General features: G+C 36.1%; 1 protein-coding gene across 1 annotated transcript in view; it reads right to left on the bottom strand.

The window, feature by feature from the left end:
- Nucleotides 1-2,460: 2,460 nt before the first annotated feature.
- LOC100379049 (WD repeat-containing protein 35-like) overlaps nt 2,461-25,818 on the bottom strand; it is a 30,754-nt gene continuing 7,396 nt past the window's right edge. Inside the window, exons 10-25 of the mRNA XM_006813647.3 lie at nt 24,285-24,377; nt 22,619-22,639; nt 21,047-21,107; nt 20,245-20,459; nt 18,093-18,256; nt 14,754-14,964; nt 13,487-13,615; nt 10,863-10,951; nt 10,317-10,520; nt 9,605-9,884; nt 8,290-8,352; nt 7,509-7,721; nt 5,687-5,824; nt 5,333-5,465; nt 4,223-4,508; nt 2,461-3,367 (exon numbers count right to left, since the gene is read on the bottom strand). Coding sequence (XP_006813710.1) covers nt 3,202-3,367; nt 4,223-4,508; nt 5,333-5,465; nt 5,687-5,824; nt 7,509-7,721; nt 8,290-8,352; nt 9,605-9,884; nt 10,317-10,520; nt 10,863-10,951; nt 13,487-13,615; nt 14,754-14,964; nt 18,093-18,256; nt 20,245-20,459; nt 21,047-21,107; nt 22,619-22,639; nt 24,285-24,377 — 2,466 coding nt within the window. The 3' untranslated portion in view covers nt 2,461-3,201. The remainder of the gene's footprint in view (nt 3,368-4,222; nt 4,509-5,332; nt 5,466-5,686; nt 5,825-7,508; nt 7,722-8,289; nt 8,353-9,604; nt 9,885-10,316; nt 10,521-10,862; nt 10,952-13,486; nt 13,616-14,753; nt 14,965-18,092; nt 18,257-20,244; nt 20,460-21,046; nt 21,108-22,618; nt 22,640-24,284; nt 24,378-25,818) is intronic.

The raw sequence follows: 25,818 nt of genomic DNA on the forward strand, positions 1-25,818 counted from the left end.
TTACTCATGTCACATTGAATATAACATTTTACTAAGCATATGCATTATGTCTTTTAAGTTAGTTCTAAATAGGAGTGTTGTGAAATTCATTGTCTTTTCCAAATATCTAATAGCATATTCTTCTTTTTCTTAAAAATGTCATTTTTTTTACATTAGTTAAACAGCAGCTGTTGACTTTTATCAACGCTCTCTTGCCTGTGTGCACAACTACTTTCTGACATTGCTTTTTTATCAGACTCGACGCTTATTAATAACGGTGAAAGTTATCATTCAGCAAGTTCCGGCGGTTGGAATGTCTCACTATATGGATATCGCGGTGAACTTGAAATGGGAAGTTTTTTTTTTATCCAATGACAGAAGAATAGTTTTCATGACGGTGATGAAAGATTCCCGTTGCTACAATTTGTACAAAATATTTTATTAAGCCAAAATAACGTGATTTCAACCACTCTCCCAGGTACGGGTTGCTACAATATTGCAACATTGTTTTCATTGTCGACGACGCTAAAGCCCAACGAGTGCGACACTTGCTTAGCGGCTCTCCTTATACGATTTGCATGAATCGTTTCTAAGGAAACACAAACCAGACGGCCGGCCATTTTTAGAGCCACGACATATATCAAAAAGAGAACTACCGTTTCTGCTAAGCTGTCACAGCTATTTTGCGTTCACCCCTTGTTTTACGCAATTAACAATTTTTATAAGTATCATGACAGACTTCAAAAAAGTCAACTGTTAATACAACCACAGTCAACGAATAGAAAATAGTTTGTTTTTTTGTAGAAAAAGACCCCCTGGGCGTGTGCCCGGATATGACCTAAACTTCTTTATTGTGCCAAAAGTGGGGGGTGGGCGTTTGTCCAGGCATGGGCTCTTACCCGGATAAGTACGGTAAATGTATACTTGTTTACTTTATTTACATATTTATAGTATTGTTAACCATTGTGAACCATACAATATATTTTCTAGTGAGGTTAATTACTTTATGTGTTATTCTGATGTTGTCAACAGCATATAAACACCTTGTTTATATTGTTGACAATATTGACAGCCTATTTGGCATAGCATTGAATGGTAATGTGCCTCTGAGATGTTGTGTATATTTATGTATTTATGTTGTGTACATTTATGAATATTTATGTTGTGTATACTGATTTGTATTATTTATTTATTATACAGGTTTTTGTTTTTTTGCTTTTGTTTACACTGGTCCAAAAGTAAAAAGAACAGGACATTGCATTAAACTCTACCATCTTGTTTGTGTAATATTCTTGGCGTTACATCATTCAACATATGGAAAAGTGGGAAAAAGATAGAGATACCTTCACCAAATGAACAAATTTGAAAGAAAAAGCAATCTAGCAGACGGTTTTGGAGAAGAAGTCAAAAATATTTGCAAAAACGAGCAAAAAAACCAAAAAACACTTGCATATGGTCTCATGAAATTAGTTCAGTCCATGTCAAGAATATTCATGCCATATTTCAATGCAATCTAACAAGCAGTTGTTGAAAAAATCATTTTTGACCAAAGATATTCCCTAAAAATGGAGATTTGGATGTGATGTCATGAAATGAAAAATTCTGACAGAGGACAACCCCAGGTAGCTGTGCTATAAATAGTAAGGTGATCTAGCTTATGGTTTGGGAGAAGCAAGCGCTTGAAAAAAGTTGACGAATGACGTACTACATATGACAGACGTATCTGATCCTACAATACTAGGACTAAAAACCTCGAACATAGCTCATTCTACTCAGCTTAAGTGTGGGCACAAATTCACTATTTGTTTTTTTGATATCCTTTTTCATTACCGAGAAAGTTAGAGGTAACTTTTCACCAGTAACAACACTTTAACTTATCTGATTTTTTTGGCTGGGCAGATTTTGTTCATACTTGGCAAGGCAGGTCATACTGTCACTCTAGTTGCGTGGTAAAAAAAAAAAATCCTGGCCTAAAACCACAAGCAACCTTGCGGTAAAAAAAACTAATTTGTGAATACTTTTGCCCCAAATGTATAACCTCCTACCAGTCTTGTAATAGCAGTGTTCAAATGATCATGCTTTTTATTAGTATTACACTGACAAGTGATCACGATGCCGACATTGTTACACTTTATCAACGTAAGTCCCAACGCAACTTTGAATGAACTGTAAATCCTGCGTTCAATCAAAGAATCTAGAAAATACAATCACAAAACGATAGGAAATAATAATCATAACAGCAAACTTTGCGCTAGTAATATAGTGAATGGACTTCTGAAGACTGAGTGCCCTTTGCAAATTTGATATACGAGGCCCCGTATTAGTTATAAATCCATGTTAGCTTCACGTTCATGGAACCATGAAAACAGCTGGAAACATATTGTTTGTTTTTTGAGCAAAGCAGATCACTAACCAGCCTAGCGCCTTGTTAATATGAAAATTGTTGACTTCAGATGTGTCTGAAAAAAAAGAAAAACTACATTTTTGATGTATAATGTGTTTATTTGGTCTTTACAGAATGTGACAATCACTACAAATCAAAACTTTTGATTTTAATGTTCCCCACAAATGTCATATAAAAAATCAATTGTAAAATGAGACAAGAACATTTACTGGGGAAACAATTTGGGACTGAATCTAGTCCACATATACACAGGCAAAAGACTCCAATGTGACTCAAAACTGTTCATACTAGTTACAGGTATATCTTGAATAGCAAAAATACAGGGTAGAAAAATCAGCTAATTGGACTCAGAAATTAATTTACAAAATATACATACTTCACACACAATATATACAATTGTAGAGACCCTTCATCTCATTGGTATATTTAAACATGGATACAAAATAAAACATAAATGTAGTGGAGATTTTATTAAGGGGCAGTCAACATCTTTTGTTGGAGGGGGAGGGCATTCCTCTATCACCATGTTACATCCATAGTTTAGATGTAGCATGGTAAGACAGAAAAAGATTTAATATTACAATTCTTAAGTTCACTTGCAGCAAAATTTTACAATTTCCTTGACTATGAAATTGACAATAATTTGTTTCAACCTCCCTCCCTCTATTTCCAATACTGCTAATGCTCATCACCCAATTATTGATTGCTTTTTTTAACTAGGAAATGTAGGAATGTAACTTCAATGCTGACACATCGGTGAACCATTGCATGAACCATTCATCCTATATAATGAAATCGGTGTACACTGTCCAATTCTCTTAAATTGATGCATGACAGAGTGGACAGTTGCTGAGTGCACTGATTTCATTTTCATAGGCTCTATGTTTACAGTTTGCACACATCCAGAATTGATAGTCCATTAGAGGTCGCCCCGTCACAATGCACGTGGGAAACTTAGTATCACAGCTGGGACACACAGCACACCTATAACAAAAAAATATTGTAATTGTTACATACTGGTAATGTGCATTTGAGACAGAAAGCTGCAGCATGGGATGGGATGGAAATACAATCGCATTGTTGATTTTTCTTAAAAACAATTGTTTGTTGATTCAGAATCTAAATTGGTATGTAAAGACCTGGAATTATCTTATAAACAAAGTAAATAAAAAAAATGAGATACAAAATAAGGCATTGATGTCTACCAAAGTCTACCAAAATTCTAGTGCGTTCTGACCACAGGTACAAATGTATACCAAGACTTTGTTACAATTATTGTGACCTTACACAGAAATGGCATGAATATAAGGGTTAGGTGCATAATAAGAACATGCGTGTATTGTGTGATCATGGTTCACAGTTAAATAATTATTCGGTCAGCTTCTCTCTTGACAAGAATTGTCAACCAATTAGGGCATGCCTTTGAAAGAAACATATCACAGGAGTTCTGATTGGCTGCTAAACATGAGTTGGTTTTTTTTTTTTGCTAAATATATACCTATGACTGGAATTAAAAGTGAGCAAAGTACATCAGTTATATAAGAGGTATTGTTGTCACCATTCTTCCTGCTCATATTTATGTGAAACATTTTTTACATTTCTTACTGAAATTCTTTGTTAATTTCAGACCCAATGGGAATAATTTCTCATTCACAAGTTTTGATCACATTTTCGTGACAAAAATATGGAAAAATTATGCAAATTACACAGGCAAATGATGGCATTTTGATGGTAAATATTAACGATACTCTCCATAATATTAAGTTTGTACCCCCAGAAAGTACCAGGATGTGTGACCTTTTAGAGGTCATGCATAAGGCATGCATAGGCAATACTCACCAATCTGGAATCATGGTTTCACAACTGGTGCATTCAGATTTATTGCTTCTAGTGTCTTTAGGACTGTGCTTGGTAAAGATGTTCAGCGCCAGGTCTTCGTATTGCTGTAAATGATCTGGTGATAACGTCTCCAAAGATTCAAGTTTAATGAATGCTTTGGAGCAAGTACCGAATGCCCTATTGGCGCAGGCAGCTAAGCCAAGCAGTGAATATATATCGACAGGGTCCATGATGTCATCATAGTCTCGCAGATGTAAAACAGTTTTCATACTAGCATCAACATATCCTGTCAAGAAAAAGTATTTATACAAATCACCTCTTTGAAAAATATCGAAATTAAAATGCAATTTCTATTTATTTATCATAATTATTTCACATTACTGTAGAATACTTTATTTTCGCTATTTTCGCTGAATGGATGATTCCGTGAAAATAAAATCCAGCGAATATACTTTTTTTCCTATATTTCACATTAAATTCATAAAAAATCAGTGAAAATAAGTTCCATACAAAACGCCAAAAAAGCCTTTTCAGCGAATATTAATTCCAGCAAAAATAAAGTATTCCACAGTATCTGATAAAATTGTATAAAAATATACCATATTTGCTTTACTAGAAGCACACATAAACGAAAAATTGCATTTATTGTACTGTAAAATACTTTATTTTTGCTATTTACGCTGAAGGAATGATTCAGTGAAAATAAAATCCAGTGAATATACCTTTTTTCCTATATTTTACATTCAACTCGTCAAAAATCAGTGAAAATAAATTCCATAAAAAACACCCAAAAAAGTCCTTTCAGCGAAAATTAATTCCAGCTAAAATAAAGTATTCTACAGTATCATGGTTTGACCAATCAGTAAAGTATGACTTCTGCCATAATGTTTTAGGGCACACGCTACTTTATAAAGCAAACTGTGACAACCTGTACTAGCATTTCACAGGCTTATCATAGACATTGAATATGAAGTATTCAGAGAACATTGAGGATTGCTGCACATGTTAGTGTGTATGTGTTAGTATGTAATTGCTTTTTTTTGCTATCTGAATAACAGATGAAGAAATAACTTTATACAAAAACAAAACAAAAAAATCTGAAAGACTTACCTTGATACAACTGTCTTTGTGCAAGAAGAAAGAAATGGAATGCTTCAGCTCCTCTCCATGCATTATCAATAAGTTTACTATCTGATGTTGCTATGGCGTCTTCCTCTAGCAACCCAGCAAGTGCTGAACTAGCCTATAATGTATAATCAAGAAACATCAGTCATTAATTGTCAGGTTTATATTAGTAACAATTTGAGGTAAGAAGTATGTGTAAATCTTAATCCATTTTCGTATATCAGTACAGCACATCTTCCTCTCTACCTCAAGTATTACCACTATGATTACCGACTATTCAGTCCATCACGTAATTTCCCGTTTAGTCTAAAATATAAAATTTACAAAGATGTTACTTACCTCCCGTTTTCCCTTAGCTTTTAATTTGGATGAGACTTTAATTTGATCATGGTATTGTTCAATCAACAGAGCTGCTAACACGTACATCTTTTTGGTTCGTAGTGGTTTCACTCTCTTCTTGGCATACTCATCAGCAATCTAATAGAATTATAATAATATATATTATTATACATCTGTCACTGTAACACCATAAGTTACAGCGTGCCGTAATTTTGCAGTACTTTTACAGGGTATTTTCATCCTACTGCGGCGTTCCGCTCGATACTGTCTTCTTGCATACTTCTCGGTATCCTCGCAATAACACCTCATATTAACACCTGAAGTGTGAAGTCAAGTGTCAATAAACAAGTTTTGTGGTTGCTTAGTTACTGCGCTTGCACCAGTGATGATTCCACAACAGTTTTTCGTAAGTTTCAAAGTCATCTTTTTATTAGCATTCATCACGACTATGTGGTCTAACTAAAACTGACGTAATCATGAAATGTAGAACAGTGCATGAAATTAGAACAACATGTGCAGATGATAAAGCCATTTTCAAGCCAAACCGCACTACTTAGTTAGCTGTGACTTGTTTGTAAATCCTTGGTAAGTTTACTGTCTGAACAAAGTCCTCGATAAATTTCCATACCACAATTATAAATATTTCTGACGTTATTTTGATTTTTGTTTATTCATTTGTTTGTCTGAATCAAACATCTTCATGAATAATTAATCCTATTATGCTTAGTGATTTTATTTGAAACAAAATCACTAATGGTTGTTTTTCTGATAGATGTCTTGCAATATACGTATGGATACCATCACAAAATTATATTGTATCATTTAAATCACAGGGCCCTTATGCCTTTGAACAACAGACTTTCCTTTTGTTAAAATGATGGTACAAATTTTCATTTACTTCTCTGTAATGCCTTCATTAATTTTGGACCAAATGAGCATAACTTACCATAGCCTACAAGTCTTAATTGAAATGGTTGAAAAAAATAAAAGAACAATTTATGAGTGTATATTTGGTGAGAAGTAAAAGGTGTTCAATGTTACTTGTCCATTCTATGAACAAGTCATTGAAAATGACACAGTCCCCGTTAAATTTTTGAAAATTCTCCATGTGCTTGTCATATTAGAGCGGAGGGGTTGTCGTGAGCGTGTCCTTGAAACTTGAGTTCCAAGTGGCATATACAACAGATTGTTTATTTACATCAAAACACATGTTCTGTGTAGTAGTAATATGGCCAAAAATAAAAACAGCCGTTATTCGGCCATCTTTGATCTGATTATGAAACACACTGATATGTATGATGTATGTGCCAAATACGAATGAAAATGGTACATAAATTGTGGAAATATAGTAGTAAGGCCAAAAAGTCAGATGGCTGTCAATCGGCCATCCTTGACCAGATTTTGAAACAAACTGTCATGGACATGCATGCAAGATGGCTGCCAGTCGGCTATTTTAAATCGAATCACTAAACCAATGCATGTGCATATGTCCCACATAAGGTACGAGGCACATGCAAAGAATGAACGAAATTGGTCCAAAGGATTCTGAAATATGACTCCGGACGGACGTACGGACGGACGGAGATCGAATTATAAGTCCCCGTTTTTGGACTTTGTTCGAATGGGGACTAATACTTCAGTAAATGCAACATATATATAAAAATTAATCATTGTTTATTTGAATGATTGTTTATTATTTCTTCACTCCAATGGCCCAATCAGAATACCTGTACCAGATAAAAGCAAGCAGTTTTCGTTTTACCATTTTACAACAGCGAAAGTAGAATACATTGTGTTATCATGGAATTAGAATAATCCTCACCTTAAACATGAGTTTAGCAGCTTCCAGGTAGTGATTTGACTTCCTATACAACTCAATGGCTTGTAATTTCTTATCTTTTTCCAACAGATGTGAAGCATATTTACCAAGCAGTGCGTCAATTTCTTTCACATTATGCGCTTTGGCTAAATCAACAGCTTGGTTCCATTGGTTCAAATGTACACAACAATCAATTGCTGCTTTCACTCGGTTACACTATAATAATATTCATAACAATATTTATTAACTTATAATACTTCCCGGAAAACAAACAAAAACACAAAGTCTCAAACCTATTCAAAAACACAGTTACTGTCTACAGGAAGTGACATATTTTTTGCTCATAATGGAAATAAACTGGTCACTGGTTTCAAAATTATGATATGAATTTCTACTTTGTTAAATAAATGCAGTGTATGTACCTGTATGCTAGGCAATTCATAACCAAGTGTCTTTCAAGTTATATTGTGTTTTGTGTACATTGATCACATGTTCTAGAATTAACTGCAAACTGTTTATATCTGCCAGTTTAAATTTTAAGACAATGATTACTAACTCTAAATCTAGTTAAGGTTTAAATTTGTTCTTAAACATTCTGTATGTCCTATTAGAGGAACCAATTTGCTTTCTATTGTCATTATTGATATCATTTTTTACTGTTTTTCAAATAATTTCTTGTAAATTTTATTCGTACATGTTGTTGTTGAAAAAATTTATTTTGCAGTCACCAGGCAAAGAATGTATGAAATAGAAAATATTGATATTAGATATATATTGTGTTCACCTTGAGATAGGCTTCCACAGCTTGTTCACACATGCCAACTGTCACAAACATCCCAGCTATCTCCTGAAATAACAATAGTATTGGTTTTTAAATAAGTAAAATAAGTACTTACTTAGCATTCTACTATACATCATCTGAAAGCTTAGATATGGATGAATACAGTAGTTCATAGGTTGTCAAGTAATCCCTTAGACAAACATTGGTATGGCATTTGTAGTACTGTATTCATCTATACACTGTAGCTTCGTTATAACAAACTCTTTGGGGGACATACAATTAGTTTGTTATAGGGAAATGTTCACTATAATGAAGCACATAATACATTGGGTTTGTTGAGAGCGGAGACATGCTCTGTGTTCATTATATCAGGAAATTCATTATAAAGGTGTTCATTATATTGAGATTACAGTGTATTTAAGTTTTCATACATAGCATGTTCTATAATCTTGTAATCATCATATAATTTGCACAAGAAGCAAACATAGATTGTTACTGCAAGCGCCATATTGTTCTTAACACCAAAACATTAACATTGCCAGCTAAGTTGCTGACACGTTTGCAATGCAATGCAATGACTTGAGATAGTTACTGGATTAGAAATAGATATTTAAACCATTTTTACAAGGGTGCGCCATGCACTAGATACACACCAGTGACTGTATCAGTATATACATTTTATTTAACTTTAACTATGTCTTTTGTCATACAGCAATTTACACAATTATATAAAATAAATTGAGAGGTGAATCACTTATTCAAGTGATATTCAATGTACCACATAGCAAACCAGTCAACAACATATCTGACATTGCTGCTGTTTTGGCGTCTGAAAAAATATGGCAGTGGCAGTAATGGGAAACCTTTTCCATCACAGGCATTCTGGGTCAACACAATCAGTGAACTTGACATTCAAAAGTATATTTAAAGTGGGGGAGTCGTCACCTGCGCATGCGTCAAATGGCCATAGCTTGTCATTGTTTACAAACAAGCTTCTGCCGCGAGCCTTTGCGTTTTTAGCGTGTGTTGTTAATCGTCGCTTAGGACTCAATTCCCGTGCATATGCAGGTGACAACCCTTTCGCTTTAAAGAACTATATAAGCCCTGCCTTCATAAGAAATAGTGTGTGTGTGAGTCTGACATCATTTTCACTTTATTTTTAACTAGTGTGTAATCATAATGAAATGGTGAGGTATAGAGATTATCATGTCTGTCTTTGTCATTGTTGTTGTCATTGACACTTTCTAGTGACCAGAATATCTCAACAGTCAATAGTTTTTATTATTACAAACAAAAATGTAGTACTTTAGTTACATACTGGTAGGAGTCTATGGTTTTCAGGTAAAGATTCAACCATTTTGTGCAGACCACCAAAGTCCTCCAGCATATAGTAGCACTCAGCTAAGCGTTCCTGATTTCTACCCTGGACATAGTATGTCACAGCCTGCTGCCATTTCTGCCTATCCGCATAGTAATCCCCAATGGCATTCCAAGCGTCTTCTAACTGCTGGTCATCACCACCACCACTTCCTGTCTTCAAGAGTTGTACCACACGAAACCAATCACCGAGTTTGACTCGCAGGTTAACTGCTAAATCCCTGAAAGCAAGAAATCATAAAATTTTCCATGATATGGACAACAAATGTAAGATATTAATTAATTGGTGTACTTGCAAGTTGCTGAAATGAAGGTGTACTTTAACTACTGTGACTGAATTCTTGCAGTAAACACAAGATGCCGCAAAACAACCATTCTTTGCTGCAATGTATTGCCACAGAAAACTATTTAAATTTCAAACCACAAATACATTATGTATCCCAGGGTTGGAAATTGTTTCACCAGTTCAATACTAATGATCATCATAATTTTTGACAAGCCAATGTTTTTTTGAATTTGTTTGTGTCCAGTGAAAGTAATTTTGTTAATTATGAGGGCAAGAATGAAAGGAACATAGAGTACGATTTGATAAAGAAATCAGACTCATCATTATCATTATTTAGGTCAAATTAAATTATGAGATCTTCTCTTACCTCCTATCCATATCTAGATACATCCTTTCTGCTTCTTCAAATCGCTTGAAATAAGCGGCTACCTCGGCTTGTTTCATCATTTCACTCTGCAGGTTACCTAGTTTCTTGACAAATTCAATGCCTTGGTAATCACGGCACCGAACAAAGGCCTGGTCAGCGACCTTCAAGTCCAAGTTCTCCAATGCAGCTTCTGCTAACAGACGCCTGTGAAAGAGAACACACAAATTCAGTATAAGTATTCATGGCAAACTCAATGCAGACACCTGGCCAATAAATCCAGCTTACACTCATTCACCAATTCAGTTTCTGCTGCAACAAATTATGACACTTTTTTACCAAAAAAAACGTACACACTTTACATAAAATAAATTTAACATACTTCTTAATATTTGTTAGCTGGTTCTGAAAATAATGTTTCACATATTCACAAAGTATGTATACAACTTTAAAGTATACAATATAATAAAACCAACCCAACAAAGGCTTTTACAATGCACAATGGGATTTGTCTTTTATGTTCCAGTAAATTAAAATCATAAAACCTACCACAATCTGGGATGAGGATTATCTTCAATAAACTGAGATGCATCTTCAATACCAACTTTATCCAATAAATCTCTACTGTCTCTCAGTGACTGGAAAAATTAAAATAGGAATTATAAAATTATAATTCATTTGTGTGCAGATCAACGGGCAAAGAGAACAATTAGAGATCTAGAGAAGCAGCTCCTACCAAAAGTTGACATGTGAAACCACTCATCCAACAAAAAGTTACTTTTCTTTGAGATGAGGATGCAAGGGTAATTTACCACAAACATTGTGGGAGAGGAGAAAACCCTCCCAAACAATCAGTCAGGATACCTATATTACTCCATTATTGATAGTCAGGGCAGAAAGTACTATAACTTATTCTGCTAAGTGAGCAGTTTTGAGGAGGGGGTAGTTAACCCACAATCTCCTTGATCTGACATGCAAACTAGGTTTTGGAAATACTCAAATATTCAAAATAAGACTTGGTAACTTAAGTCATTTATTTACGTAACAGCTGAACAAGCTTCAACCAGTTTTACAAACAGAAATTTAATATACCGTAATAAATTAAATCGTGGCCCCTATTAATTCGCGCACCCATTTTATTTTCGAATGCTAATTTTTATATGTATCAGTACTTGGTATAGCCGCAACCGCAGACGATCTCCGTCATGACAGCCTTTCAGTTAGCAAGCAGTTTAGGTTCAGTCAAAATTTGACCTGAAAAAAATCATTCCCCCACGACACTACAGATGTTGGGCAAGATTATTACTTAGTCGATAAATATCCATCGGTCAGCACATCGACTACGAATTTCCGTGATGGAAAGCTTAGTACAGGGCTTTTCGTTGCCTGTCCACAGGGTAGCATTGACCATGTGTCCGCCATTTTGGAAAGTGATTTTATTCTATGACGTCATTAAGTGAACCGCCCTATGGTGCGTGAATTGACGTTTTTGATTGGTCGGGCGATTGACCTTGTGTCACATTTTCCCTATAGATGAAAGTGCTGGACAAAAAAAAAAAAACAATCATGTAAACAATGAACACATGGCTACAAAAATGCAATCAACGAGGGCAGAAGACCACCTTATCCGAAGCACCAATGAAATAGCAGAAATCATTGCCGATCTGCTTTTAAACGACGACGACGACGAAGATGGTGATTGGTTTGACGGCTTCACTGCCGACGACCTGTCAAACAATTAATAATTTGTGTCTGACGGTACTGCCTAGAAAAATTAAAAAAAAAGGCAATGCAGCCAGACGGCTACTTTGTAGCCACGTGTTCATTGTTTGTTTGTGTACAGAGTGACCTTTGCCATTTCACTGTTTCATTTCAAGCGTAACATGGTTCTTGACACAGTGCGTGTTCTCTGCCCGACTATACGCCATGAATGTCGCTAGCCATGAGTCTCAGAGGCACTAAAACAACGTCCTGTAATCGTGTTCAACGGAAAAAAAAACAAATCACTAATAAATTTATGAAAACAGCTCCTTTTTGAATCGATCTAAAAGTACTCTTTTAATTCGCGCACCAAAAACAATAATTTCCTGTTTTTACGCTATTAATTCGCGCACTTGAACAAATAATTATTTTTACTACCGCGAATTAATCAAGTTTTTACGGTATGCACACTAATATCACAGTTATTATGTACAGGTAAATATACATTCATAAAAACAGATGAAAATTTTCAACCCAATCTTGTTTCAATATTAAAGGCAGTACATTCAATCAATAACTCTCTACTCTGATAAAAAAATAAATGATCTACACTTAACCACAGAAAAGTGTGTGATTGAGATGTAGCAGGCCACTTAGGTAGTGCTGGAGTTGTCGGTACATACACGTATCAATGCTATTTTATTCATGCTTGAGTAAAGTTCAGATATGATAAATGATGGTGGTCAAATGAATAATAAACAAGCCATGCATGGTACATTCCCTGTTAGTTATCAAATTTAAGATATATAGTTTTGTTTATAGTAATATAGCTGGAATATAACCATGTCAGGAATATGATTTTTTAACATTAAAATGATTGACATTTGTATCTGATCATCAAAAAAGGACTTGTTCGTATTGAAAGATATTGCTCTGGAACAGCATTCAGAATCAGCCAGTTTGAATACATGTATATATATAACATGATGTATAACGAATATATAAAATTGGAATATAATCAGTCAAAGAAACAAAATCCATCTGTAAACAGCCGAGAAATGCTTGATTTTGATGATTTTTTAGCACAAAAATGGCCGCCATTCGGCCATCTTGAATCAGATTGTAAAACAAAATGATGTGCATCAAGGTCCTATAATGTCTAATGCATATTCCAAGTTTGAACAAAATCCATCTGTTAACAGCTGAGAAATGCTTGTTTTTGATGATTTTTAGCACAAAAATGGCTGCCATTCGGCCCTCTTGAATCAGATCGTGAAACAAATTGACATGCATATGTATACTATCATGTATGATGTATGTGTGAAGTTTGATTGTGATTGGTCCAGGCATTTCTAAGATACAGGTCCGGACGCACGCACAGACGCACACACGCACAGACACACGAAGGTCAAAACATAAGTCCCCGTTTTCGGACTGTGTCCGAACGGGGACTAAAAAGGAGCCAAACGTACCTTGATTTCCATGTCTAGTAGGTTTTCTTTATTTGGATGTTCCGGATCTTTCATTACTTCATCCATTAGGACTGACTTGATTTGTAAATCTTCAAAATTACATATATACCCACTACTGAGGATTGGTTCCTATAAAAATGAAATAAAATGACTGCATGTATCATTTCATGATAAACAAACTATAACTGTAATGAAGAATAACTTGTCTTGAACTTTGCTGTGTCAACATATTTTATAACACATGAAAAGATGCCCACTATTTTGAGGAATATAACAATTTGCAAAATGCGAAATGTGGAAAATAAACATCAATTTTTCCACACAATTGTTTCTATTTTTGCAAACCTAATTCACTAATACCCATATAGTGAAAATATACAAAACTATTTCGATTTTTGGCCAATTTACATTAATACAACAAATTTTGGAAATACTGTAGAATACTTTATTTTCGCTTGGAATTTATTTTCGCTGAAAAGATGATTCTGTGAAAATAAAATCCAGCGAATATACATTTTTTTCCTATATTTCTATATAGAGGGGAGGCAAGGGGGGTAGCTGGTACGGTTTTACGGGAAATAAAAAGGGCTTTTCACAATTTACAAAGAAAAAAAAGACATTTTTACAGTTTACAGTGTTAACAAATGGAACATTGAATTGTTCGTAGTGTTCTCTGACTCAAATTCTCCGCCATTGCTGCGCCGTGTGAAGAGACGCATGCGCATATTACCCTCGTAATGCTCTTCATTCGGCTAGAGGGCCTTTTACGTCTTGACATTCAATTTTGTAGTGAATTGTGTCATCTAGTCGTTTTACAGTTTCTAAAATGTAATTTCCCTGGATTATTCTTTACGATTTTTTTATTTGGATGTGAATTTTTGTATGTACGAGAAAAATGACACATTTTTACAGTGTACGAAAAAAATATTTGATTGATTACGTTGTACGTCTAGCCTGTGATTACAGAATTATGGAATTTATTTTTTCTATTTACGTTGTACGAACAAAAAAATATTGCAATTACGTTGAACGAAAATAACCCTTGCCCCCCTCTATATAAACTCATCAAAAATCAGTGAAAATATATTCCATACAAAACGTCCAAAAAGTCTTTTCAGCGAAAATTAATTCAAGCGAAAATAAAGTATTCCACAGTAGCAGTTGTTTTTTACCAAGCAGTACAAATTACATTGATACAACAATTACATGTATATATACCACTTTATCTTCTGTCATTAATTTTGAAATGTTGTGTACATAAACTCACCTCTGGATCTAAATTTCTAAATATATACATTCTCGTCTTCTCCATCATCGCAAACAATTCAGAATTATCCTCGGCCCATTTCATGTCCCACACATCCTTGCGCTCAAAGTTCAGTGTTGACCCTTGAACTTCCTGACCTTCTGGGTTAGTGAACTTGACATCAAGATCAAAAAATGACAAGATACCAGAAATATCTATGATAGCCAGTCTCCTATTTATTAAAAATATAATATTTGCAATTAATTTGTGGTGATGCTCTACATATGTGAAGTTGCAATGCAGAGATGTGATGCCCAGCAGCCTCGGGTTGAGAGACAGACTGTGTTATAACATAATCATAATTTAGGCAGAGTTTTCAACCCGCCTATTCACATAGTTCATACCCACCATAGACTCCATTCAGTCAAAATGACTATTTTGAAGTGTAGGCATTAATCTGCGATTCAGCCAATGACGGAGAGAGAAATCTAGGTCAGTGTGTGGTCCGAGAGAGTTACTCACCTCTTAAGTTCTTGTAGGTGAGGCAGGTGTTGCACCGGACGACTACCCTGCGATGATGATATACATCAGAATGATGAGGGACAAAGAGGGAATGCTGACTAAATGTTCGGCTAGGCCGCTTAGTGCTAGGCAACAAGCCTGTGATGGCTTGACCAAGCCCACCTCAGTGTCGAACTCCATGCCAAGAAACACCAACTGCTGTGTTAGATGTGGGTGGGACTTTTCTAGATTTACTAGGAACACCAACTGGCATAGTAAATCCTGTGTTAGCCTTACTTGCTCGGCCAACAACCCCTTATTTGGGTGTGTATCAATCAACCAGGTACGGTTGATGTGAACCGACGACCGATGCAGCAGCAGCACCACCTGTTTACACTGTTTACACACGTCCAAAACTGGACGCTAGCTGTAACCATGTATGGAGAGTCCAGGGATCAGTTACCCACTGCCTCCAAGCCGGAATACACTGGCACAATCTGTGTGCGACAGGGCTATGTGACCATAGGCTCGGCAGTTCTACATAGGGGGCGATCTCTCCTCCGCCAAGGTGAGACCCCTCAAGGTTTGTAGGAGTCGAGAAGTTCAGACTCTGCCTCCTGCCAAACGTATGCCCATCCCCCTTGTGGCAGACGGAAGCGTCAAACCTGCTTCCCCTGCGACCTGGGAGGGCGACCACCCAAAGGAGAGAAGAATCCACCACCTGGTCCCTTCTTCCTGGGGAGCGCATCACCAATCTTCCCTCCCCAAGAAGAGTAGGGACGCTTGCCTCCTGGCTGCTTCTGGCCAGTGGGTGCCGACTTTGGTTGTTTACATTTTCTCAGGTTGGGGTCCTTCCTGCTTGCCCATGGCAGCAGCCAAACTGGCTCACGGTTTTCACCTGTACAATCCGGTCGGTGACAGAAACACCAAGACTGCTCCCTCCATCTTCAAATCAAAAGAGTGGGGAGGTCCAGTCTGCGTAACTGAGGTGGTGACGCACCCCATGACTCAGTTCGCCGGAGTACAACAGCCAAAACAGCATCCTGCTGCACAGAGGCAGCTTCTGCCACAAGAGCCAGATGACACTGCGGGATATCCCATATAGCAGAGCGATGTCCCAACAACGGCTGTGCCTGCTGGTCTAGAAGGCTGGTGCATTTCGCCTTTGAGACTTCAGAGTCCTGAAGACGCCATGCGTTCCAGCGTGCTGGCCACAAGCTCAAAAGTTAATGGGTTGCAACTCTGCTCTCTGGGTGTGGTGGATTGTTTTCGACTGAAAAGCCGAAATACTCCATGGAAAGTGGCCATCCCCCTCTGCCCATCCAACCAAACAAAAAATTGTGGTACCGGGGGTTGGGGATGTGAGATTTGGCTCCAAACTCTGCTGGCTTTGGTATCAGACACCGCACTGATCAGGTAGTGTTTGGTCCAGCGAAAATGGTTAAGCATGAGATTACCCCACACTGGGGGCTTAGGCCTATATTCCGCAGGGGACCAACATCTGCTCATCAACACCATCTATGCGTCACCCGCTACGTATAGCATTCAGCCAGACGAGGGAAGCCATGCAGTCGGTGTTTGCTTTTGATCCCGCCATCTGGATTCCTGAAGCGACAGCACTACCGAGAGTGACTGCTTCAGGATAGAGGTTGGGGGTATGTACATCGGGTCACTAGGATCGATGATTCCCTGCATCACCCCCACGGCGTGGCTCACGTAGTCGTTACGAAGAACAGACTTCGAGGAGGCCGTCCGAGGTTGTTCCCGTCAGGTCAGTCCCCTTTGGGTGTGACGAGTAGCAGAGACAGGGCTCAGCAAAAACAATGTCCTGTCCTGCTTGGTCTCCTCCGAAATAGGAGGTTGGCCCGATCGTTATTTTGCCCCCCCCCCCCCCCACTCGCTGACCCTGAGGTACTGGTGGACGAAAACGAGACGACATTCCGCTCCTGCGAGCACTCCACCCACTTACACCCACATGGCCCCTGAAACGAACGCAGGAACGTGCAAGCAGTTTTGGAAAAAAATCCCAGGCCTCAGAGTCCCGCACAAGTTAAAAAACTGACTCAATGAAGCCCAACAAGTGGTCAATGCGTCACCCAAGTTTTTTTTTTTTAGCGGTACACACAAAAGGACACAGGCCCCTAATAAGAAAAATTCTATCCTACCAGACACCACGTCTTACTGTTACCAACAGTCACAGGAGTACCTCAGGAAACTCAGTCGAAAAAAAACTAGACTGAATCACACTATTTTGCTGATATGAACACTCAGTGTGGAGAAACAGGAGAGTGAAGATGGGGCAAGATGGCGATGGCCTCTTTGGCTCGGCCATGTGTTGCGAATATAGGTGAACTGGAATATACTGTAGGTGAACTTCAACAGAAGTTCAATGTGGACTTTATTTCACCACAGTGAACCCAACCCTCCACACACACACATTTTGGTTTCATCTCTAATGATATATAATACCAAACCAACAATTGCCTTTCTTGTGAACTAGACTTTGACCGCAGACGCACATCTGTCATTTACTTGAAAACATAGAATGAGAATGAAGCTGAGCAATCATTGAGAAACTGTTGTGGACATTTGTAAGACAAAACAAAGAGCCATTATTTAGCAATATTGGATTGGATCAAAAAGCAAATTGACAAGCATATGTGTATCATAATACATTGTATATTATTGTAGTCTAGTGCTGAACAAAATTCAATTCATGCGTCTGGGTAATGACTCATCTGGCCGGCTGGCAAATTAATAGTCAAGTTTTCAGGTTTCCACAAAGTGGCTAATAATTATATAAAGACCAGATGATTCTAAAAATGTCAAACATCAAAATTAAGTTTTCAGATAACTTACGTAGAATTACAATTGAGAGAAAGTCCATGTGGTCGACAATTTAAAGCATATTTATTGACCAATGCTAGATGTGGGAGTGAATAGCGATGTAACGTTCCCGTCTCTCTACCAATTATCAACATCTTATCAGAAGCACATAGACATGTGATTTTATCACGAGTTCCCTGAAATAAAAAAATTAAGGTATAAAGTCTAGTTAAGATAATGAAGCGTTTCCTCTACAAAGAGCTCAATACAAAGCCAGTCACTGGTAGCATAGTGGTTGTCGCATCATACTCATTATTGGTTGACCCAAGTTCAAATCCTACATTAGCCTAAGCACCAAAAAAAGGGTCGACCCCCTAACCTGGGTGAGTATACCACAGACTCAATGGGAAGGCTAATCCCACTGGCCGAGATTCATTCACTAAAGAACGCGACTTTGGGGGAACCTTGGTTAAGGTCCGCAGGTGCATGTGTTCAACCGAGCCTGGTTGATGCCAGGATAATGCATTAAATTGTCAACTGATAGTCCCAAACATGAATATGGCTTCTGTGGCAAAATTCACTATGTATCATCAGCACTAGCACTTGCAATTTGCACATACACAGTGCTAATACTTACAGTGAATATGGCTTCTGTGGCAAAATTCACTATGTATCATCAGCACTAGCACTTGCAATTTGCACATACACAGTGCTAATACTTACAGTGAATATGGCTTCTGTGGCAAAATTCACTATGTATCATCAGCACTAGCACTTGCAATTTGCACATACACAGTGCTAATACTTACAGTGAATATGGCTTCTGTGGCAAAATTCACTATGTATCATCAGCACTAGCACTTGCAATTTGCACATACACAGTGCTAATACTTACAGTGAATATGGCTTCTGTGGCAAAATTCACTATGTATCATCAGCACTAGCACTTGCAATTTGCACATACACAGTGCTAATACTTACAGTGAATATGGCTTCTGTGGCAAAATTCACTATGTATCATCAGCACTAGCACTTGCAATTTGCACATACACAGTGCTAATACTTACAGTGAATATGGCTTCTGTGGCAAAATTCACTATGTATCATCAGCACTAGCACTTGCAATTTGCACATACACAGTGCTAATACTTACAGTGAATATGGCTTCTGTGGCAAAATTCACTATGTATCATCAGCACTAGCACTTGCAATTTGCACATACACAGTGCTAATACTTACAGTGAATATGGCTTCTGTGGCAAAATTCACTATGTATCATCAGCACTAGCACTTGCAATTTGCACATACACAGTGCTAATACTTACAGTGAATATGGCTTCTGTGGCAAAATTCACTATGTATCATCAGCACTAGCACTTGCAATTTGCACATACACAGTGCTAATACTTACAGTGAATATGGCTTCTGTGGCAAAATTCACTATGTATCATCAGCACTAGCACTTGCAATTTGCACATACACAGTGCTAATACTTACAGTGAATATGGCTTCTGTGGCAAAATTCACTATGTATCATCAGCACTAGCACTTGCAATTTGCACATACACAGTGCTAATACTTACAGTGAATATGGCTTCTGTGGCAAAATTCACTATGTATCATCAGCACTAGCACTTGCAATTTGCACATACACAGTGCTAATACTTACAGTGAATATGGCTTCTGTGGCAAAATTCACTATGTATCATCAGCACTAGCACTTGCAATTTGCACATACACAGTGCTAATACTTACAGTGAATATGGCTTCTGTGGCAAAATTCACTATGTATCATCAGCACTAGCACTTGCAATTTGCACATACACAGTGCTAATACTTACAGTGAATATGGCTTCTGTGGCAAAATTCACTATGTATCATCAGCACTAGCACTTGCAATTTGCACATACACAGTGCTAATACTTACAGTGAATATGGCTTCTGTGGCAAAATTCACTATGTATCATCAGCACTAGCACTTGCAATTTGCACATACACAGTGCTAATACTTACAGTGAATATGGCTTCTGTGGCAAAATTCACTATGTATCATCAGCACTAGCACTTGCAATTTGCACATACACAGTGCTAATACTTACAGTGAATATGGCTTCTGTGGCAAAATTCACTATGTATCATCAGCACTAGCACTTGCAATTTGCACATACACAGTGCTAATACTTACAGTGAAAGCTTTAGAGAAGTCTGTATACCCCTCCCCAGCACCAGAGGGCGTATCATCTATATGGAACACTCTCTCACGGCCATCTTTCTTCTTAGATGTTGACTGATGTACTTCCATAGCAGTGAGTTTCTTGGGAGTTTTAAACTGCCATGTGTAGAATGCTTCCCTTGATGATGCAATGACGTGTGTTCTTGTCATTGCAACATGCACTGGTTCTAAAATAAAATTAAACATTGGACTGTGAGATCATTCACTCTACAAGTAGTTTACATAAAGTCAAAATTTTTTACTGTCTTACATCAATGTTAATTTTGATTTTACAAATGAAATACAAAAAAAAAAAACACTAATTTTCACATGAAACAAATTGTTATAAATTAGGGGAAATGTTGCAGTAACCTTCAAGACAAGAGTCATAGTTTTTATCACAGCAACACTGTTCTTTTGTGCCTCCTCACACCACAGTTAAACAAGTAAAGCACTATCACAAAATACTGGGATGGATTTTGGTGAAAAGTTTACATTTTAAATTCAAGGTCTACTTGGTTTTTATTACCATCTCTCCTTGGCCCAAATAAGCAAAATTCTATGGAATTTAATAAACAAAATAGATATAATTGTATTTAAAAGTTCATAAAAATACTGCAGACAATCTATATATTTTAATTATGTTGAAAATTTCATGAAAAATAATAATGAGAACATTTGCCAACAAAATTAGTACAGAATTGTATGAAATTCTACATTATATTTGGGGCTTTGGGGACAGCAACTTAATATTTTAATAGAAAAAACAACTCACCTATATCAATGTATTTTGAATCTAATGGGGTTCCGATGGAGTTACATAGCACTAGAACATACTGTAAGAAAAATAAAAACATTGAGTTTTCTGTGTCCAAAAACACTGAGTACTCATTCTATTACTCAAACACAATAATACTATGGGTGTGAAGTAATACACATGGTGTACAATGTGTGATATTGATCTTGGCAAACACAGGTGACTGCAAGCAGTGACAAATGGGAATTCAAGATGCACCTTTCCAATATAAATCCTGCCCTCTATCAACGAAAATGCTTCTGACACGTGAAAGTGGTGAAGTTGGATGTAAGGAATGTTGAAACTTGAGTTGTCATTCAAAACTTAGAATATAGCAACTCTCCAGAATTTCTGTCATTGACAGTACTGTAGTTTACATCATTTGTGTTACATACAGAAGCCTTTAGTCAATAGAGACAGTGCATGTTTTACGGGAATACTATATTACTGTACTTTCTCCAATATATACTTCAAGCATAACAAAGGATGTTAGGATAGTTCAAATACAAGCAAGCACATGTGGTTTTAAACACAATATTATACAGTCAACCAGTGTTAGTGATCACCTTACCATAGTGATCTGCTCATAGTGAACAGTAATTCCAAGCGCAAATTACATGAACATTATAATGGTCTATATTGACAAGGGCAGTGAAATGCTAAGTGTTAAATGGCACAAGCTATGTTTTTCTGCTATTTTTTTTTATATACTTTTCAATCTATGTGATACCGAGCAAAAATTCTTTTTATGATAGGAAATAAATGCATGTGTGAATAGCGTCACAGAAATACAGTTTTCCGATAACGATAGAATCACAACCTGTATACCATTTATTTCAAAAACTACTTGCACGCAGGCAGAAGTTAAACAAACACTGATTGGTCAATGCCGACCAAGTGCGAACGTAGATTTACCCTAATTAACATAATTTATACATTACACTTGGATATCGGCAAAACAGATTTTTATTACTATATACATGTACATGCAATAAAAAAATTGGTGGCAAACTGTAAGTTTCAAGCTTAAATACATGCCATGTGACTGGACATCACATCACAATGAGTCAGTTTCACACAGATTGAAATATATTGAGAAAATAAAACACTTTACAGGCAGGAGGAAAGCATAGTGCAATGTCAGTTTTTACATTCATCGGTATCAATGTTTTCAACGAACAAGGTTAACAAGTAATGTAGGAAGCAGGTGACTGAAACAAGAAGCGACATCCAGATATTAATAGTGATCACTGCTGACTGCACATTGCATGTGTTAGTACAGTACAGTCAATATAGAATCCCCTTGCACAATTACCCTTCCCACTCATACAAGAATAAGCATTATGGTATGGTCCACCTGTAATAAAAAAATGAACCAAAAGCAAAAACAAAAAGGCAGTTTCCAGCTTAATTAGCGCAGCACTGTTTATAGCAGCAAAAACATATAATTTTAGTGCATGGCCATCAATGTGTTAGTTGTATAGTGTACAAAAGTGTTTCTTCACAGAAAATAATAAAAATAAAACTTATCAAAAAATGTTGTGTGTCTACCTGTGTTGGTGAATCTGGGTCCTGTAATAAAATTAAAAAACAACAAAATACATAAAAAACATATAAAACTCAAATAAAATATGAATATGATAATGAGCATATAATTGTTTTTGTTTGTTTGTTTGAAAGTAAAGTATGAAAGACATGTAAAGGGGAACTATAAGCTACAATTTTGTCTTACTTCACTATTGGTATATCATAATTTATTTATTTTTTAAATTAAAAAACAATTACCATCTATGTGGAACTAAAGACAGAAAGAAGTATTTTGTTTCCCATATAGCGTAGACTGTTTACTCAAATGTTTTTTATGAAATATAAATTGTCACTTTTTTACATTTTTGTGAGATAATTTGTCTCTAACAGTAAAAAAAAAGGACCCAAAAAATTATACCATGAGGCAAATATTTCATAACAGGTTAGAACACACTGTATAAACAATGTGTCCATGTACAGATTATGTGATAATTATGGGGTGCTTTGAAACGGATCCGTGGGTATAATTAGGGCAAAATGGCAGCCAAAATTACAATGTAGTATGCTAATCCGATCAAAGCCAGTTACATCAGGGTGCTCAAAATGTGACAATTACAATGTTTATATCAGTTATTGTTTATTGGGTTTAATGAGAAAATTAAGCATTAGTTTACCAAGTGGGCAGAAATTGAAATTACCCATGGCATAGTGTAGCTCTCCTCTGTTTTAAATCAGCTGCCAGATTTTCAGGTACATACAGTATGTTACATGCTGTGAGCATTTTTTAAATGGATGCTATAATTATTCAAAAGAACCTATTAAAAAACAATCAAAGTTGCAGCCATTTTCTTTTCAACCCATCAATGTATTAAACAACTTAGGGGGTCAAATATTTAGTCATGATGGAGGCCTGAAAATTATGTTTTTAGACCAAATTTTTGCTTCTACCAGAAATACTGGATCGGATACCCAAAATTTTTATTAATTGAAATAAAAGAGCTAAATTCGCTGAGTATTTTATTAAATTTTAAAAGAAATCTGACGAAAACTTTTCTAGATTTAGTAAGGAGAGTAACATATATTAACAAACAATTAACCTTGTTATCTTTTAAAATTGCAATTTTGCCCAATGATGTGAAAAATACTGCACGAATTAGTATTTCATTGACCAATTGTCAATTTGAGACAATAAAAATGATGATAAACTGTGTTGATGGTCACTTGTATAAAACTTTTATCACAATGTATACACATTTTGTGTCACTTTTTGTCACAAAGTAACTCAGTAACCACAAGTTTTTATATTGAATTTAGCAATATTATAATGATTGCAAACTGCATGGAAAGTTTCATGAAAATCTGGCGAAAAATTTTAAAGGGAGCCAATTACCTCAATAGTGAGAGGAAGAGGAATAATATGTCTTGGTGTAGGTAAACTGTGATTCTTTTTTAATATGCCATATACCATGTAACAATAGGAAAATTAGAGGAAGCGTGATACAAAGTATATTCAAAGTTCAGTAAAAGAATATCACTAGTAGCAATACATGTTGCTGGCAACAAGGTACACTAGACAAGAACAGGCAGACACGAAGACAGACAATGTACAAATTAAGCATGATGGATGGACTGTTGTTTGTGGTTTGTTAACACATTTCTCCAATAATGCAGACTATTCCCAAGCGCTTACTTGTCCAGTGGTGTCATCAGCTTTGGTTGCTAGGATACAATGATCACCATATGCAGTCACAGAAATCAGGTTCTTCACATATTTAATGTATCTCTGGAGGAAATAAACCACCAGCATTGTATTAACAAACAAATATACTATTTTAGTTTATGACTTTTTTGTCAAATTTACCTTAATGTGCTTTAATATGTATAAATTTGGACTGTGCATGATACTTACATTTTTTACAGAAGTGTACATAGGTCAAGTAATTAATATTAAATAATTAAATTTGAAACTTTTCAACTTTCAATTAATACTAATCAAATTTAAATTTGATATGAAATTGTAACTTTAGTGATTATAAGAGGGCACATTTTATGAGTAAAAGCAATTTTGTTTTGGTAAGTAATCATATGTTCAAGACAGAAATTTGCTGTTTCCTAACACCGCTATAGTCTTATATACTACAGCTTTGTAACTGCAACCTTGGTTAAGATCGCTATTACTAGCCATATTTGTTTTTTGTATCATGTTCTATTTTCTACATTTTTGCGAGTGTCCGAAAATGTGGATCATAATTTGTTGTAGTCCTTTGCAAGTTTTGTTTGTATTGACTTGTGTGTACTAAGCTTTTTGTGTAATAGGTAGACTCTTGTAAACCACCACAAGCCTGGAAAGTTCAGACATTATCGGTTTTGTTGTCATGATCAAAGTCCTGAATTTGAACGCTACACTTGACCAACTTTAACCAATATGTTGTTACAATCTACATAAATCAATGTGAGCAGTTAACAATCTCCAGCAGTTTGCAGTCTTCATGGAGTGTGGAATTATGAGAATAATTGTACAGCAGTAATAGTAAGACTATAACGGTACTATAGTTATAAGGTAATGATTCCAGCAGCCATTGATTTGATTTGAAATAAGTGTTGTCTGTAGACCATAGACTCACAACAATGAAGCGCCCTCTTTAAACCGGCTGAAACTATCGAAATAAGAAAGTAGTCACTGCACACATAAATAATAAGTATACAAGTTTTAGAGATGTAGTAACAAAAATTTAATTTAATTACACTATGCACATCACAAGTTTTTTTTTTTATACATTTATCATTAGGTTGAAGAGATTTTATCTTTTCATCACTTTGTCACATAACACAAACCGAGTACCTTTTTGTGACGAATCAAAGCCCACTTAGCATTCTAGAAAATGACATGTAAAATATTTTAACAAATGTATTCTGTATTAGAGATGAGTAATCTTTTCATTCCAAGCAATGACAATGACATACTGCCATTATGATCTTTGAAGAATCAAATGTACATACACGGTGTGAAATGTTATGCATGCACACATCAATCACATAGCTGGAAAATCAACTGTGTCTCATTTTCAGGTATTTTGGTATTATCTCAGTTTTTACACAATTTTGTACATTGAGCTTACAAATGCTACAAACTGAATTAAATAAAAATATAGAATGTGAGACACACTAAATAAAAATAAATAATATTGATGCATAAATATTACACTTCAATTTTTTTGTAATTT

This window comes from Saccoglossus kowalevskii, chromosome 14 (assembly GCF_978046115.1).
Source record: "Saccoglossus kowalevskii chromosome 14, keSacKowa6.1, whole genome shotgun sequence".
NCBI classification, from domain to species: domain Eukaryota; kingdom Metazoa; phylum Hemichordata; class Enteropneusta; family Harrimaniidae; genus Saccoglossus; species Saccoglossus kowalevskii.